This window comes from Esox lucius, chromosome 3, assembly GCF_011004845.1.
Source record: "Esox lucius isolate fEsoLuc1 chromosome 3, fEsoLuc1.pri, whole genome shotgun sequence".
Taxonomy (NCBI): Eukaryota; Metazoa; Chordata; class Actinopteri; order Esociformes; family Esocidae; genus Esox; species Esox lucius.
The window spans coordinates 1028352-1046849 of NC_047571.1; the positions used below are offsets into that span (position 1 = coordinate 1028352).

Here is an 18498-nt window from a genome sequence, read left to right on the forward strand (position 1 = left end):
GGATTAACGCTATCTCACATACATTTTTTACAATGTATCTTTTGTGATTTAGTAAATATTTAAGAAGTTAGCGAGACAGTGTGAGAGTTTACATTTTTTAAGTTTCTCCTGTCACTGTTTCCCTGTGTGAATGATGTTTAGCCCACTTAACTTGCAGGATACTTTCATATACACCTTATCATTATGGATCACCGTTTGCAGTTCTGTCTGGATTTTGGCTTTCAGCAAAAACACGCAATAAGGCCTGGACCTCGTCTTCGATGGTATTAATGTAAATGGATAATGATTGCTGGTTCTCAACGCTTTGGAGTTTATCATATCAAATGTCTGCTACACACAAGGAACAAGAGCAAAATAAGCTCCCTGGTCACTTAAATTATCCGCCCAGCTTTTGTATCACACCTCTAAATACAACACAAACAATACGCTTTGGAGACAAAACACATGCTATAATTAGTAGGCTATGGAGTTTAAATGTAATTAGGATGTAGAAGGAAATGTTGAAGGAGCATTTAACTATTGGCACCAAATCAAGAAATTCTTCAGAAGGCAATATCTGGTTAATCACAGTTGGCAGAGTTGCTACCTCTTTTAATTTCACATTAGCGTAAAACGAAAATTATTTTCCACAAACAATGAATTTTGGAAACAGGAGTAGAAGGCACATATATTGTGTGTATGATTGATATTGACTGCTCGAGCAGTTTAAATGTATGCATGTTCTCTCCAAGGAATAATTCCTAAGGATATACTATTAAAAACAAAAACACACTTGAAACAATATCCTAACAATATTAGTTGGATGATTGACGTTATCATGCCACAGACTATGCACCCCAGAATATATGAAAATTGATAGCTAGGGCATTAATTCCCGACCAAGGTCGCAACTTTTATGGTCACCACTAAATAATTCATATATTAAATGTCTCTTGACATTTATTATAAAACTGTGTAACGAATACCTGTGTACAATTTCTCAATGTAACTAGCCAAGTACATTTCCTGACGAAAATATGGTGTGCTTGCTAGCTGTTTAAAAAGTATTTATGGTTTGAAATAGTGTTTAACTATTGAAAGATTAGGAGTCTGTATTTTTTAAGGCTCAAGAGACATAGTTGAAGCTAAAAAAAAGTGTCACCAATGACAGATCTCGTGTCTGTAGTTTGAATGCTTTGAAATGTACAGCCTAGTAGTTGATAAAAACGAATTATGCTAATTAGCATATGCAAAAATGGATAACTGTTTCTTAATTTAATTTAAACGTGTAAAACATAGTTAGTGTCGTGTCTGTAGCACGAACGGTTCTACAGAATCAGCCTCATATATAATTAATGCTAATTACACAAATTGCATACGTAAAGTTAATTATCACGTCATTATATGAACAGGGTATAGCAAAACTGGTCAAGCAAAGTTGGTTTCATGTCTGTAGCTCGAACTGTTAAAAAAATACAGCCTAATTGCTAATTCATGCTATCTACACAAATTTGCATACATAAAATCAAAAAACTTTTCCTTATTTGAAGGAAGGACAGCCAAAACTGATTTCGTGTGTGTGGAGCTTGAACGGTTGAAAAGATATAGCTTAATTGATAATTAATGCTAATTATGCAAATTAGCATATGTAAAATCTATAAACATTTTCAAATTTGAAATAGGATTTGCCTAAACTGGTGTAACAAAGTTGTTTTTGTGTCTGTAGCTTAAACGGTTTAAAAGATACAACCTAACAGTTAATTAGCATTTATAAAATCAATTACCGTTTCATAAATTTCGTGTCGGTAGCTCAAACGGTTCAAAAGATACAGCCTAATTTAATGGTAAATACACTAATGAGCAAACGTAAAATGTCTGTATAATATCAGAGCTTAGTTATAATGTTCATGTCACCAGAATGATCTAAAGTAACTAACGCCAGCTTAGACTGAGGCTTTTCTAGCACTTACGAGCATAGATTAGCTACCGAGGCTTGAAAGCATGACACCTAAATGGTTGTTTCTGAATCTCGAAATTGTCAAATTATTATTAGCTAATCCGTATGTTATAATGTCACCAAAATTATTTTAGATGGACTAATGTTAGCCTAAACTGAGGTTAAATATATTTCCGTTAGCTAACGTTACTAGTTAGCTAACGTCGATAACATTTATTGTTAACGTTAGCCATTTTTTTCCCTAGTTTTATTTTTTATTAAATAATCATGGCAACATTTCATTCCACTAAATATTTGCCTATAGTAGCAAGTCATTGTACAAATGAAAACAGTGGATTAATTAGCTACTGAGCACAGATTAGCTACTGAGGCTGGAATTCATAACACCATATCTAAAATGCAAATAAAAAATAGCTAAACTGTCAGTTATAATGTTCATGTCAACAGAATAATTTTAAATGGAGTAACTAGCCAGACTCCTAAAAAAGCCACTAGCTGTTAACTAATGAGGCAATATGAATTCCATGTACCATATATTGTGTTGCATTGGAGGTAAAAGAGGGATAACAATATATTGTTTTGCTGGATGTTGCACAGTGCCCCATGATTGCAAATTATGTTTGTAATTTTACAAACTCCCCTGAGTGTTTTGTACAATACATTCACTGTGGTACTGAATAGTTTTTTGACAAAAAATATCCCATGTACATTACAGTGGGGGGAAGGAAAATAAGGCCTTTACGCACTGCATTGTTCCAGGCTAAGACTGGCCCCGGGTTAGTTTGTCAACCTTGGCCTAAGGATTCACACTTGTGTTCCTAAGGACCTGGGCTAACGGGCAAATACCACACAATGCCATTTTACATTCTATGATTAGCTGAAAATGTTACGTTCTCTCTAGCATGCAAATAATGTTACTGTAGCCTACATCACTGACACATAATCAATGTTACGCTACCACGATTCAATTAACAACTTCATGATATCGACTGATCAAGATGCACACCCTGAACAACATAGTCATAACTACACAAAGAAAGAGAAAAACTTTAGTAAACCTTAATTATTTGGACACATTTGCTGGATTTACATCCAAAGCAAGTTGCAATATATACTTTGCTAAGATAAAGCAGGTATAATGAAACAACAAAACTTTGCAGAGTGAAAAGACCAAAACAGACTAAGCTGTTGGTGCATGTCACAAGTGTATGTAAATTAAGGGAAAGGGCAGCTTTTGTGATTGGACAATATAAGTTCTATGGTTTGTTCTTGACCCTGTTTCACACAGGTTATTTTGTCAAAATTTTTCTGAACTGAGCACTGATAACAACTTGGGTTGTCCTTGTCCTCTTTGGTCCGGATGACATGGCGTCCCAGTTTCCCAAAATGAACTTCAAATTTTGATTTGTCTGACCACAGAACACTTTTCCACTTTGCCACAGTCCATCCATACAAAGTCGACATCCGCGGATCCGCGGACAGTGCTCATTTGCATAAATATTTCGAAAAATAGAATCGCCATAATAATTTGTAGCCACTTTCGTGAAACGTTCCGTGTATAATTTGGGTTGTCTGTGTATTGTTTGGGTTGCTATGGGAACTTTTCACCAGGCAACGACATTGACCATGAATCTTAGAAAGGCTAATGTGTAGACAAGAATAGGGATTACAAGGGTGTACATCACTATATATGATGTCATCATCATCATCATCATCTTCTTCCGCTTATCCGGGGCCGGGTCGCGGGGGCAGCAGTCTAAGCAGGGATGCCCAGACTTCCCTCTCCCCAGACACTTCCTCCAGCTCTTCCGGGGGGACACCGAGGCGTTCCCAGGCCAGCCGGGAGACATAGTCCCTCCAGCGTGTCCTAGGTCTTCCCCGGGGTCTCCTCCCGGTGGGACAGGACCGGAACACCTTCCCAGGAAGGCGTTCCGGAGGCATCCGAAACAGATGCCCAAGCCACCTCAGCTGACCCCTCTCGATGTGGAGGAGCAGCGGCTCTACTCTGAGCTCCTCCCGGGTGACCGAGCTTCTCACCCTATCTCTAAGGGATCGCCCAGCCACCCTGCGGAGAAAGCTCATTTCGGCCGCCTGTATCCGGGATCTTGTCCTTTCGGTCATGACCCAAAGCTCATGACCATAGGTGAGAGTAGGAACGTAGATTGACCGGTAAATCGAGAGTTTCGCCTTGCGGCTCAGCTCTTTCTTCACCACGACTGACCGATACATCAACCGCATTACTGCAGAAGCTGCACCGATCCGTCTGTCAATCTCCCGTTCCTTCCTTCCCTCACTCGTGAACAGGACCCCTAGATACTTAAACTCCTCCACTTGAGGCAGGCACTCTCCAGCAACCTGAAGTGGGCAAGCCACCCTTTTTCCGACTGAGGACCATGGCCTCGGATTTGGAGGTACTGATTTTCATCCCCACCGCTTCACACTCGGCTGCAAACCGTCCAAGTGCATGCTGAAGGTCCTGGCTTGAAGGGGCCAACACGACAACATCATCCGCAGAGAGCAGAGACGAAATCGTGTGGTCCCCAAACCTGACACTCTCCGGCCCCTGGCTGCGCCTAGAAATTCTGTCCATAAAAATTACCAACATGCACAGGGAACAAGTCTGACTTACTGCCGGCAATGCGGACCAAGCTCCTGCTTCGGTCGTATAGGGACCTGACAGCCCTTAGCAAGGGACCCAGGACCCCATATTCCCGAAGCACCCTCCACATGATGCCGCGAGGGACACAGTCGAATGCCTTCTCCAAATCCACAAAACACATGTGGATTGGTTGGGCAAACTCCCATGAACCCTCCATCACCCTGTAGAGGGTATAGAGCTGGTCCAGTGTTCCACGGCCTGGACGAAAACCACACTGTTCCTCCTGAATCCGAGGTTCTACTATCGGCTGTATTCTCCTCTCCAGAACCCTGGCATAGACTTTCCCGGGGAGGCTGAGAAGTGTGATCCCCCTATAGTTGGAACACACCCTCCGGTCCCCCTTCTTAAAAAGAGGGACCACCACCCCGGTCTGCCATCCCAGAGGCACTGTTCCCGACTGCCACGCGATGTTGCACAGGCGTGTCAGCCAAGACAGCCCCACAACATCCAGAGACTTGAGGTACTCAGGGCGGATCTCATCCACCCCCGGTGCCTTGCCACCGAGGAGTTTCTTAACCACCTCTGTGACTTCAGCCCGGGTGATGGACGAGTCCACCTCTGAGCCCTCATCCTCTGCTTCCTCAATGGAAGACGTGACGGCGGGATTGAGGAGATCCTCAAAGTACTCCTTCCACCGCCCGACGACATCCCCAGTTGAGGTCAACAGCTGCCCACCTCTACTGTAAACAGCGTTGGTAGGGCACTGTTTCCCTCTCCTGAGGCGCCGGATGGTTTGCCAGAATCTCTTCGAGGCCAGCCGATAGTCCTTCTCCATGGCCTCACCGAACTCCTCCCAGGCCCGAGTTTTTGCCTCCACAACCACCCGGGCTGCAGTCCGCTTGGCCTGTCGGTACCCGTCAGCTGCCTCAGGAGTCCCACAAGCCAACCAGGCCTGATAGGACTCCTTCTTCAGCTTGACGGCATCCCTTACTTCCGGTGTCCACCACCGCCGCCTCGACAGGCACCGGAGACCTTACGGCCACAGCTCCGAGCGGCCGCTTCGACAATGGCGGTGGAGAACATGGTCCACTCGGACTCAATATCTCCAGCCTCCCTCGGGATCCAGTCGAAGCTCTGCCGGAGGTGGGAGTTAAAGATCTCTCTGACAGGAGACTCTGCCAGACGTTCCCAGCAGACCCTTACAGTACGCTTGGGCCTGCCGAGTCTGTCCAGCTTCCTCCCCCGCCATCGGATCCAACTCACAACCAGGTGGTGATCAGTTGACAGCTCCGCCCCTCTCTTCACCCGAGTGTCCAAGACATACGGCCGCAGGTCAGATGAAACGACAACAAAGTCGATCATCGACCTGCGGCCTAGGGTGTCCTGGTGCCACGTGCACTGATGGACACCCTTATGCTTGAACATGGTGTTCGTTATGGACAAACTGTGACTAGCACAGAAGTCCAAGAACTGAACACCGCTCGGGTTCAGATCAGGGGGGCCGTTCCTCCCAATCACGCCCCTCCAGGTGTCACTGTCGTTGCCCACGTGGGCGTTGAAGTCCCCTAGTAAAACGAGAGTCCCCAGTCAGAGCACTTTCCAGCACCCCTCCCAGAGACTCCAAGAAGGTCGGGTACTCTGCACTGCCGTTCGGCCCGTAGGCACAAACAACAGTGAGAGACCTATCCCCAACCCGTAGGCGCAGGGAAACGACCCTCTCGTTCACCGGGGTACACTCCAACACATGGCGGCAGAGCTGGGGAGCTATAAGCAAACCCACACCAGCCCGCCGCCTCTCACCATGGGCAACTCCAGAGTGGTGAAGAGTCCATCCTCTCTCAAGGAGTGTGGTTCCGGAGCCCAAGCCGTGCGTAGAGGTGATCCCGACTACCTCTAGTCGGAACCTATATATGAAGTTTTGCACCATAATACAAACGATATATTATGGTGTATATATGATGTTTTGCACCATAATACATTGTTTGTATTATAAATATGATATAAAAATAAATATTGAGTCAACATAGTTTAGGGGTGTTCTTGAGTTTATAAAATATATAAGTCCAAACGTAACTAGTGCTACTGCGTCATTACACACAAAAAAAGTGAGATAAGATAATTATCTTTAATTTTATTGTGTTTTATTTCTAGGTAGAATAACCAAATTTTTGGGGGGTGCCTATATTTTTTACCTTCTATTATTTAAATATTTCATTATTTTCAACCCAAGTGTAATTTGATAGTAAAGGCATGAAAGTATGAGGAAATACCATTGACACAAAACTTCATAATGCTTTCAAAAAAAATCTTGATGCTGAATGACAGAACTTTTTTCAGATTTTTTTTTTTTGCCTTTCAAACAGATGAGTTTTATAAATAGTGACCCAGAAGTCTCTTTTTATGTGTTTTTATTGTAGCCAGAGGGGTTGTTATTACCAGGATACATCATAATAGGTTGAATATGTTACAGAAATGAATCTAGGACCCAAAATGTCCAAGTAGTGAAATCCGGCCGAAATCCCCATAGGCTACCAATTAAATGATCCTTGGCCCAGAGAAAACGCCTGCACTTCTGGATCCAGTTTAGATACGGCTTCTCTTTTGACCTATAGAGTTTTTGCCGGCAACGGCGAATGGCACGGTGGATTGTGTTCACCGACAATGTTTTCTGGAAGTATTCCTGAGCCCATGTTGTGATTGCCATTACAGTATCATTCCTGTATGTGATGCAGTGCCGTCTGAGGGCCCGAAGATCACGAGCATCCAGTATGGTTTTCTGGCCTTGACCCTTACGCACAGAGATTGTTCCAGATTCTCTGAATCTTTGGATGATATTATGCACTGTAGATGATGATAACTTCAAACTCTTAGCAATTTTTCTCTGAGAAACTCCTTTCTGATATTGCTCCACTATTTTTCGCCGCAGCATTGGGGGAATTCGTGATCCTCTGCCCATCTTGACTTCTGAGAGACACTGCCACTCTGAGAGGCTCTTTTTATACCCAATTATGTTCCCAATTGACATAATAAGTTGCAAATTGGTCCTCCAGCTGTTCCTTATCTGTACATTTAACTTTTCCGGCCTCTTATTGCTACCTGTCCCAACATTTTTGGAATGTGTAGCTCTCATGAAATCCAAAATGAGCCAATATTTGGCATGACATTACAAACTGTCTCACTTTCAACATTTGATATGTTATCTATATTCTATTGTGAATTAAATATACGTTTATGAGATTTGTAAATTATTCCATTCCTTTTTTACTCACAATTTGTACAGTGTCCCAACTTTTTTGGAATCGGGTTTGTATTTTCTAAGCCCATTTAGCGTAATTTTATTGACAGTAATCATCCCCTCTTGAAAGTCATTAGCCGCTGCACAACTTTTGTACATGGAAGCTACATTTATCTACTACCTTGCTGGTTAAAACAAACTATTAGCTGGTTACAGTCCTAACCTATTTACCAGTCAAGTACATACAGGTCAGTAACCAAAACCAACGTGTTGGATGGACATTTGATTTCCAAAGTGGGGCACTTTATCCTTACCAATAACGATTAGTAACTTAAGCATGGTGGACGCAAAACTAATATTCCTAGCATGTATGGCTGTTTTCTTGAATAAGGCTTTGCCAGTAAATCCGCCAACAAATCAATTTCTTCTCCTCCATTGTACGTTAAGAAACAACTGGGCGCAGTACAAATCTAAACAAAAAATCTAACAAAGTACTACATCCTTACCCTGAACGGTTGCTAGTTGGGGGTTGGGTCAACCCTTCCTCACAATTTCCCGAAAAAGGCTTTGCCAGTAAATCCGCCACTAAATGCATTTCTTCTCCATTGTGCGTTAAAAAGACAACAGGTCTCAGTACAAATGTAAACACAACACAAAGCACTAGATCTAACAATCTAAACCTCACTAAAGAAAGTGAAAATAAATCTTACCTACATTACGTCATAAATAGTTTTATCTCAGGTAGTTGGCTCTCAGATCACACCACCTGAAAAATGCGCACGCAGGCAAGCTAGAAGACTGCTACTTGCGAAAGGCCAGGCTCCATATGGCTAACTTGAAATCAGATACAGGTGACAAGATGAGTGTCTCAGAGACAGGAAGGTGATCAAGATTTGAACTTCAGGTCAGATTGGTGAATCGTCTTGTTCAACCATCTTTGAACCATCTTTCAGTGGAATGAAAACAAAAATGGCTACGCACGTAAACAGCAATTAGCCAAGTAAGCTCAACATAACCTTCATAAAAGTGTTTTTTTGCACTACTGTCCATTACTAAATATGCAAGAATCTGAATTAATTATTTTTCAACATATTTAGTGAAATAGTGAATAATCATGTAAATAAAGGCATTATTAACACACAATCTATTGTCTGCTGGTTAGCATATGTTTTATTGATCAGACAATTGGAGTGGTCCTGAGGAAAATAACACATCATAGAAGGTTCATCAATAAATATTCAGTATACTCTTTAACAGTACTACTGCCCTAAATAGTTGAAATCAGAATACCGCTCCATATCTAATAAGCAACATGGTGTTTATGGACTGCTGTGGTGATAATTTTTGTTGTTATAATATAAAATTCTGTAATTGTCAGTGCATGCATTAAGAAATCACGCTGAGGGGCCTTCAGTGATATTTTAAAATGTACTTAAAATCTGTCATTTGATGCTACAGAAGTAGCATTTGAAGAATTTTTCACAAACTCTGAATTGCTGAAAAACCATTCCGCCCGACTTAATGGGTCCCATTTTCAAATATGTTCATTGGGAGGAGATGTACTTATATACCTCTTTTCACGATTTTATTATAAACATGGTGAGCGTGGTGAGCTTGCAAATGTGGGGAACCCCAATAGCGCCACCGTGTGGTTGATAAAAAAATTATTTGCAGTAATTTTTTCCATATGGTTCTTGTCAACATACAGTGGGGAGAACAAGTATTTGATACACTACCGATTTTTCATGTTTTCCTACTTACAAAGCATGAAGAGGTCTGTAATTTTTATCATAGGTACACTTCAACTGTGAGAGATGGAATCTAAAACAAAAATCCAGAAAATCACATTGTATGATGTTTTTATAATGAATTAGCATTTTATTGCATGATAATAAGTATCTGATCACCTACCAACCAGTAAGAATTCCGGCTCTCACAGACCTGTTATTTTTTTTCTAAGAAGTCCTCCTGTTCTCCAATCATTACCTATTCACACACTCAATCAATCAGACTTCAACCTCTCCACAATGGCCAAGACCAGAGAGCTGTGTAAGGACATCAGGGATAAAATTGTAGACCTGCACAAGGCTGGGATGGGCTACAGGACAATAGGCAAGCAGCTTGGTGAGAAGGCAACAACTGTTGGCGCAATTATTAGAAAATGGAGGAAGTTCAAGATGACGGTCAATTTCCCTCGGTCTGGGGCTCCATGCAAGATCTCACATCGTAGGGCATCAATGATCATGAAGAAGGTTAGGGATCAGCCCAGAACTACATGGCAGGACCTGGTCAATAACCTGAAGAGAGCTGGGACCACAGTCTCAAAGAAAACCATTAGTAACACACTACGCAATCATGGATTAAAATCCTGCAGCGAATGCAAGGTCATCCTGCTCAAGCCAGCTCATATCCAGGCCCGTACACAGTCTCAAAGAAAACCATTCATTTGGTGCCAGGAGTAAATGTTTTAGTGTTTCTCAAGAAATCCCAAATGACGGAAAATCCATTTTGGCATACTTTACTTTTGGTCCCAATGGCAAACATTTTCATCATGAGGAGATACACCTATGTACCATTTTTCAAGACTCTAGGTCACAAGGGGTGGGCGCGGTGAGCTTGTAAAAAGTGCAACTTTGGAGGCTTGGGACATTGCCATCATGGGGCCGACATGCATGCCACTGCACCAGAAGTTGCGGCCCTTGGCCCTTTACTACCATAAAAATGTGGGCCCCTTATAGCCATTTAATATCATGGGATTTTGAAAAAAACAAAACATTTTGACGGAATACCATACCATACCATCTTCTTCCACTTATCCGGAATAATAACGGAATTGACGGAATAATAATAATGAAATGGAACAAACACAATAGGGTTTCACCAGTGAACTGCTGAAACCCTAACAATGAACCGGAACAAACATAATAGGGTTTCACCCGTGAACTGCTGAAACCCTAATAAGTAGTATGGGAGAAATCTATAGTTGTGTTTTTCCTTTGGCAAGCACACCTAATAAGAAGTAGTATGGGAGAAACCTTTAGTTGTGCTTTGCCTTTTGCAAGCACACCTAATTAACCCGTGGGCTGTGGTTCCTTGCCGTTTGCCTCCACTCCAATTTAGAAATGTTCAGCACTGCAAGCCCCACTCCCCATTGTTCTACTACTTTGGGAAAGTAATACCCCCCAACCAGGGACTATTTTCGGGGCAAAATATTTTCCCCGGAAGTTAATTTAGACCCTGGTTCCATGCGGTGGAAACGCAGTGAGTTCCTTCAAAGTTTCCTAGCTCCTGGGTAAAATTTCCTGCGGTGGAAACGCAGCTTTTCAATTCATCTGGGTGTATCACACATTCATCCATTGATGTCATGCATTCAGTGAGGGGTGATTAGCACCTGGGTACCAACGCTAAGTGCGGTGGGCTATTGGCGATTAAGTTGGAAAACAGGGTAAAAACACAGGTAAATGGTCTCTAAATAGTTTTTCGTTTGTGTGTTTAAAATTCTGACAACGGAACAATGTAATATACGCCTATTTAAGAAAAGTAATGGAAAGAGGAGGTTGTAGCCCTCAAAATGTAATTACAAACTCAAATGCCAATTCCCGTAGGCATTTTGCAGTCTTAGTGTTAATATAATCATACTTTCAAAATAGCCCGTCTGCTGCATGTTTTTTATCCTTGCTACCATAATAGTAACTAGCTAACCTAGCTAGCTAACTCAATCTTCATAGCTAATGTTAGCTAGCATAACTTATTTAAAACCTTATAGAGCATATTATCTTTTTTATACATTGTGACATTATAATATCACTAAACTAGCATCTCAAATGATTAAAAACTGCCTGGAAAAGACGTCTGTGGTGATGATGTTAATTCACTCTACACATGCTAGCTTCTGGCCGAGTTTCCCACAGCTGTTTTGTCTAAAAATAGCATAAGTAGTTCGTAGAAGAGTGAATGAAGCCGCTATAGTGAGCTGCCCCTTCTGTTGGCCAAAACTAGCACAACGTGATTGAGACATCAACTGGTAGGGTCCGCTGCCCGGTCTTTGTTGTTTTTGTTTTACTTCGCGGCCTGTTTTTAATGCGCAGTTAAAAACACAGACCGCTCCAGCCGGGACTGTCCCCGGAAAACATCTGGTCATCCTATTTTAAGATTTAATTTGATAGAACATATGTTTCATGAGTGAGGGCCTGTGTAAGTTATCTCAAGAAAGTGGAAGGGTCCCAGTACTTTTGGGGTTGATTGATTTCTTAAATTAATACATTATATTATAATTGGTGGCCCTGCTTGGAAATAATATATTTGCTTAAAATGTACCTAATTGCATTTTGTCTTTTGGTTTTGGCTTGTCTGACAGTGCTCTTTTGTTAGTCAACATTTTGTCTGCAGCTTGCCTTAAGTTCTATGACAGATCTGAACCTTTTTTTCCCACTCTGTATTCTCTTTTGGTTTTCCCCTATGTACCCATCCTTTCATATTTATCTCTTGCAATCCCCTCTCACTCAACATCCCTTTTCCTACTCTCTTTCTTCCGTTCTTTCTCCCTCTAGCTCCCAATCCTGGCCTCTTCTGTGGTCAGCCTGTATTTCCTGGAGCTGACCGACATGTTCAAACCGGTTCGGTCAGGTTACAGCTGCAATGACCGCAGTTTGAGCATGCCCTACATTGAGCCAACTCAGGAGGTCATCCCTTTCATCATGCTCTTCAGCCTTGCGTTTGCTGGACCTACAGCTACGGTCAGTTTATCCACATACCTCTTTCCCTAACTACCTTTTGATTGCCTGAAGCTTTCTTTGTATCTTGCTTAAATATCTGTTTGTGATGTCAGGTCAAACAATCATTATAGGCGTTTGAAAGACAAAGCTATCAGACAAAGGACATGGCTATTAGCATTAGTGTACTCTGTAATCCACTGTGAAGACACAGTAAATGTATCCAACATGTTTTAGTGCTAAATTGAGCACAGTATGCTAGCAAAGTTATTCTTATGTACTAATAACTGCATGTGTGGTTAGTCCTCTCTAAAATGTCCATATTCAGTGTGCTAACTAAATTCACTCCATATTTCACTTAACTTAGCATCCTGTTAAAGTGATAGTTCCCATATTTTGACAATGATGGCCGTTATCTACAATAGATGATGTATGCAATTTCTATATCTCAGCATGCTATCATTGCTATTCCAGCAGAGTTCCAGTCATTCATCTCTAGCTAGCACTCTTTTGCAAAATTAACTGTGAATTTATTCATACTGAAACACAATGCCAAAACTTATATAGACAATTTGATCGTACACTGGGGAAATATCTTTCAAAAGACAGTTTATGATTTTCAAAACCAAAGCTATGGACAAAGAAACTGGTGGTAACATCAGTTTTTATATGCATCTAGGCTTGATTTATCACCAGACAATCAGAACATGCTCCATGGCTAAATATGTGGTTGCTTCAAGTTTAGTTTTGATGGTCTTTAATATATGTTTCTTGAAATCAACTGCAATCCTATTGTTAGTCCAATATAGCCTACTTTTTAAATAGCCTAAAGAAAGGAAATAACCAAATTATTATTATTATACCTTTTACAACAAGGAACACAGACTGTGACCAAGGTCTCTTACAGCTGGACCCTTCATATACATGTTCACACATACAGTTTTGGTACAATGACAAAAACAAACAGAAAAAAATCACAGAGATTAGACACAACGAGGCGATCACAGGTACAGTGGGGAGAACAAGTATTTGATACACTGCCGATTTTGCAGGTTTTCCTACTTACAAAGCATGTAGAGGTCTGTAATTTTTATCATAGGTAAATCACATTGTATTATTTTTATATACATTTTTGTATTAATTTGCATTTTATTGCATGACATAAGTATTCGATACATCAGAAAAGCAGAACTTAATATTTGGTACAGAAACCATTCTTTGCAATTAGAGAGATCATACGTTTCCTGTAGTTCTTGACCAGGTTTGCACACACTGCAGCAGGGATTTTGACCCACTCCTCCATACAGACCTTCTCCAGATCCTTCAGGTCCCTCCAAAGGTTTTCTATTGGGTTCAGGTCTGGAGACTGGCTTGGCCACTCCAGGACCTTGAGATGCTTCTTACGGAGCCACTCCTTAGTTGCCCTGGCTGTGTGTTTCGGGTCGTTGTCATGCTGGACCCAGCCACGACCCATCTTCAATGCTCTTACTGAGGAAAGGAGGTTGTTGGCCAAGATCTCGCGATACATGCCCCCATCCATCCTCCCTTCAATACGGTGCAGTTGTCCTGTCCCCTTTGCAGAAAAGCATCTTCAAAATATGATGTTTCCACCTCCATGCTTCACGGTTGGGATGGTGTTCTTGGGGTTGTACTCATCCTTCTTCTTCCTCCAAACACGGCGAGTGGAGTTTAGACCAAAAAACTCTATTTTTGTCTCATCAGACCACATGACCTTCTCCCATTCCTCCTCTGTATCATCCAGATGGTCATTGGCTTACTTCAGACGGGCCTGGACATGCGCTGACTTAATCAGGGGGATTTTGTGTGCGCTGCAGGATTTTAATCCATGACGGCATAGTGTGTTACTAATGGTTTTCTTTGAGACTGTGGTCCCAGCTCTCTTCAGATCATTGACCAGGTCTTGTCGTGTTGTTCTGGGCTGATCCCTAACCTTCCTCATGATCATTGATGCCCTACGATGTGTGATCTTGCATGGAGCCCCAGAACGAGGGAAATTGACCGTCATCTTGAACTTCTTCCATTTTCTAATAATTGCGCCAACAGTTGTTGCCCTCTCACCAAGCTGCTTGCCTATTGTCCTGTAGCCCATCCCAGCCTTGTGCAGGTCTACAATTTTATCCCTGATGTCCTAACACAGCTCTCTGGTCTTGGCCATTGTGGAGAGGTTGGGGTCTGTTTGATTGAGTGTGTGGACAGGTGTCTTTTATACAGGTAACAAGTTCAAACAGGTGCAGTTAATACAGGTAATGAGTTGAGAACAGAGGGCTTCTTAAAGAAAAACGAACAGGTCTGTGAGAGCCGGAATTCTTACTGGTTGGTAGGTGATCAAATACTTGTCATGCAATACAATGCAAATTAATTATTAAAAATTCATATCATGTGATTTTCTGGATTTTTGTTTTAGATTCCGTCTCTCACAGTTGAAGTGTACCTATGATAAAAATTACAGACTTCTATATGATTTGTAAGTAGGAAAACCTGCAAAATCGGCAGTATATCAAATACTTGTTCTCCCCACTGTAGTAGAAGGCAAAATACAATGCTTTAAACAAAGGTGTTATTTCCTTAGATGCTTCAGGTTTTAGTGGATATAGGGCCTGGCAAGGAGCTATGTGTAACCCAGGGATTGGTTGTATGCTGAAATACATTTTGATATTACAGCCAATAATAGGACTAGATTTTCTAAACAAATGCAGTGTATTACATAGTGGAAACAGTACAAGGAGCATATACAAGTAACATTTCAGAAAATAATATAGTTGCAAGTAACAATGGGACGGGGTCCTTCATGGCATGGATAGTGAAATTGGTCAACAGTTGTAAGCTGGAAAGGTCAGACACTTTCACACTAAGTATAATATACAAAGTACAAGATATAGCAATAGAGAATACAGTCTGGTAATAGATAATCATGTCTGTGCAATAAATACCTCTGACTCAACAGTAGACTGTCTAATGCCACACACACAGACATGGCCATCGGGTGTTACCATGATGGGAAATAATTTCCACTGTACAGAAAAATCCAAGATGGCAGCCTTTATGGGCTCTTGGGGCTTTTTTGTTCATCATCAGAAATGAGGCATGTACACAGAATCAGCATTCTAGGTCAGTCGGGGTGGAGAAATCGGGAGGTGGTTTGTGTGGTAGGTATACAGGGTCAATATTTTCATTGTGTCATAATATTATTCACAAATTAAGTTAATGCATTCACAAATGCATCAATACTTTTTACTCTGGTCAGCCATTTTGTCCGCCATCTTGTGTTTTATATCTTAACTTTTACACACAATCTGTTTGTGCGTAATCAGATTTGTAAATGTCTCAGTCTGTCAGTTTTGTGAATGTGTACAGGAATCTGCAAATGTGTATTCAGATTCCGTGTGTGCATAATCAGAATTATGCGTAAAAATAAAGCAAGATCTGTGATTAAGATTTGCAAGTGTGTTAAGATTTGTAAATGTGTAGACAAATCTGTAAATTAGTTCATAGAGCTGTAAATGCATTGACACATCTTTATATGCCTATACCAAGTCATCAGTTACAACTCAGACAGGCCTCTCAATTCGATGTCTTTTTACACGTGACTTTTGCTACACTGCAAATGCGTGGGGAGATTTGTATGTTTGCCTCAGTAGCTATACAGCCTACAAACCACCAGGCAGCAGTTGAATGCACTGATTTTAAGCGTGACATACATTGATGGGTGGGTAACGTAGTGGTTTATGGAATGCCATTTAAGTCACTATTAAATACATAAATATGGCTCCCAAAAAAGCTCCTAAGAATTATTGAGAGAGGCTGCCAACCACCTAGATGGGGTGGTGACACGGTATGGGCTCAAATTCAAATTAATTTTTATAGTGGTCGTTAGCGTAAAGGGCTTTGTGAAATCATAATTCAGTTGATTTTTGACATACAGTCTGGTTATTATCAGTTCTGTTCAGAAGTCCTGAAATTTACTGGCGAGTAAATCCAATACGGTTCTGAAAAAAATTAGTTTTAAAGGCATTTATCAGCATTAGCATTAGCTTGCACAGCGTGACATATCCGGGTGGTATCAGCATGCACAATTACTATGAAGTGCATAGGTTACTGGTCCTTAATGGTAAGCAGACATGAATATTGTGCATACGTTTTGAAATACTTATGGGCAATTTTGTTCGCCATCTTGCAATGTATCTCCCACTTACCATAGTTATCCCACTTTATCTTACTTTACTTTCTTACTCTTTTCAAACTCTTCTAACTTCCTTCTACGCTCTTTTAACTTAGCCTTACTAAATGTTCCCTTTATTGGAAAATCTGATACTTTGGGCCACAATACTACTTGTCCTGAGACATCTGTGCCGGACTTATCCACCAATATCTTTACTGGTCCAATCAGTGGATCCGGCAGGCAGGTATTCTTACTGTTGCCAGTCCCCATGGTGTATCCGATCCCCCATCACTTGTACTCAAAACAGATAACACACACAAAGGTTTTATCTCATGAGGGAGACCTCTCTATATTCACACTTGTCACCTAACCATACAATTCTGTTACTCTTCTCTCTTTCTTTATGCCGGACCACGTAAGCGGAGCCAACCAAGAAAAGCGAATGTCTCTTATTGAGTGAGTGACTGACTACACCTTGTTAAATAGTGTAGTGGTTAGAGAAGTGGACCTGTAAACTATAGGTGGCGAGTTTGTATATCCTCGCAGGCAAAGCAATCCTCAATGGAGTCTAGCAACTGCTGAAACATGTAATGCCGTGACGTAGTGGTTAGAGTGCCACTCATGTGGAGTTTGAATATATGCAAGTTCAAATCCATTGAGAGCAACAATATTTATTAATTATTTCTGGTAGATTCCTCGATTATCTCGACTTTTCACTTGATGAAAAAGTTAGTTATCGTCGCCTTTATTGATAGTTATTGTTTAAATGTAATTTACGAATGAAAGAAAAAAGTGTGTTGTTTTGCCATGACAGAAAAAAATACGTTCTTATGCCATGAAATGAAATAGCTTTGGCAGACTCGCTAGCAATTGCTCAATTCTTATGACTATTCCTTTAAGTTAGTAGATAATGCTAACGTAAGCTTATTACTGGCTAATATGCTGTTAAAACGGCCAGTGGCAAACTCCATACATAGACGTTATTTGTGGTGAAGTTCATCTTAGTAAGAAACGTTAGTCAGTTTAACTGTATCAATGTCATTCACAAATGGCCAATTAATGATTAAAATGGCCAGTGGCAAAAGAGGATTTCTTCAGAATAGAGACAAGAGGCTATACTGACACCCAGCAAATGTACAGCTCTGTGGTATAGTGGTTAATGACACAGCCTTTCATGTGGGTGAACAGGGTTTGAATCTCAAGATAGCAACACTTTCCATTGCAGGCTGGCTGAACTAGGCTTGCCTGGTTTCTTGTTTATTTGTTATGTTTCTAATTTTATAATTCATATTTTTAGCTTATTTTATTTTTTTTCAATATTTTGTTTTCAGTATCTTTCATGTATACATCTATGCCATGTCATAGCAATTCGCTTATCTATACATGCATCTTATATTCATCCTCAATGTATTAGTTTCCCAAAACGAGGTCCACGAGGGCCCCAAGGGCCCGAAAAGGTTTGAAAACCCCCAATGTCTCACCCTTTAGTTTTTCATGTTTGGGAGTGGCGTATCCGTCCACTGACGTTCCCTGCCAGGTCCGAGGTGAGTCCCTTCTGCTCTGGCCTAGACAGAATGTGACTCCAAGCTAACCTCTTTAGTCCCAGGGAACGATCAGTGAACTGAGTTTGCCATCCCATCCTCGTCGCCAAATTGTCATGGAAATCGCAAAATGGAAAAGGCACAGAGACTGTAAATTATTTTCACAAATAAAGCTTTATTCAAGATTTGCAGATCTGGAGCAGTTAACACCACTCTCAGCAGTCAGGTCAAGAGCTCTCCATTGAGCTTAGGCCTGTACAGGTGCTGGGGGGGTTATCATTAGTTGTATCATTAG

General features: G+C 41.2%; 1 protein-coding gene across 2 annotated transcripts in view; it reads left to right on the forward strand.

Annotated features, from left to right (window-relative positions):
* The window catches only part of plppr4a (phospholipid phosphatase related 4a), a 263231-nt gene that overhangs the window by 43638 nt on the left and 201095 nt on the right, over positions 1 to 18498 (forward strand). For both annotated transcript variants that reach the window (XM_029117179.2, XM_029117181.2), the window contains exon 2: positions 12321 to 12506. In XM_029117179.2, the coding sequence (XP_028973012.2) occupies positions 12321 to 12506 (186 nt within the window). The remainder of the gene's footprint in view (positions 1 to 12320; positions 12507 to 18498) is intronic.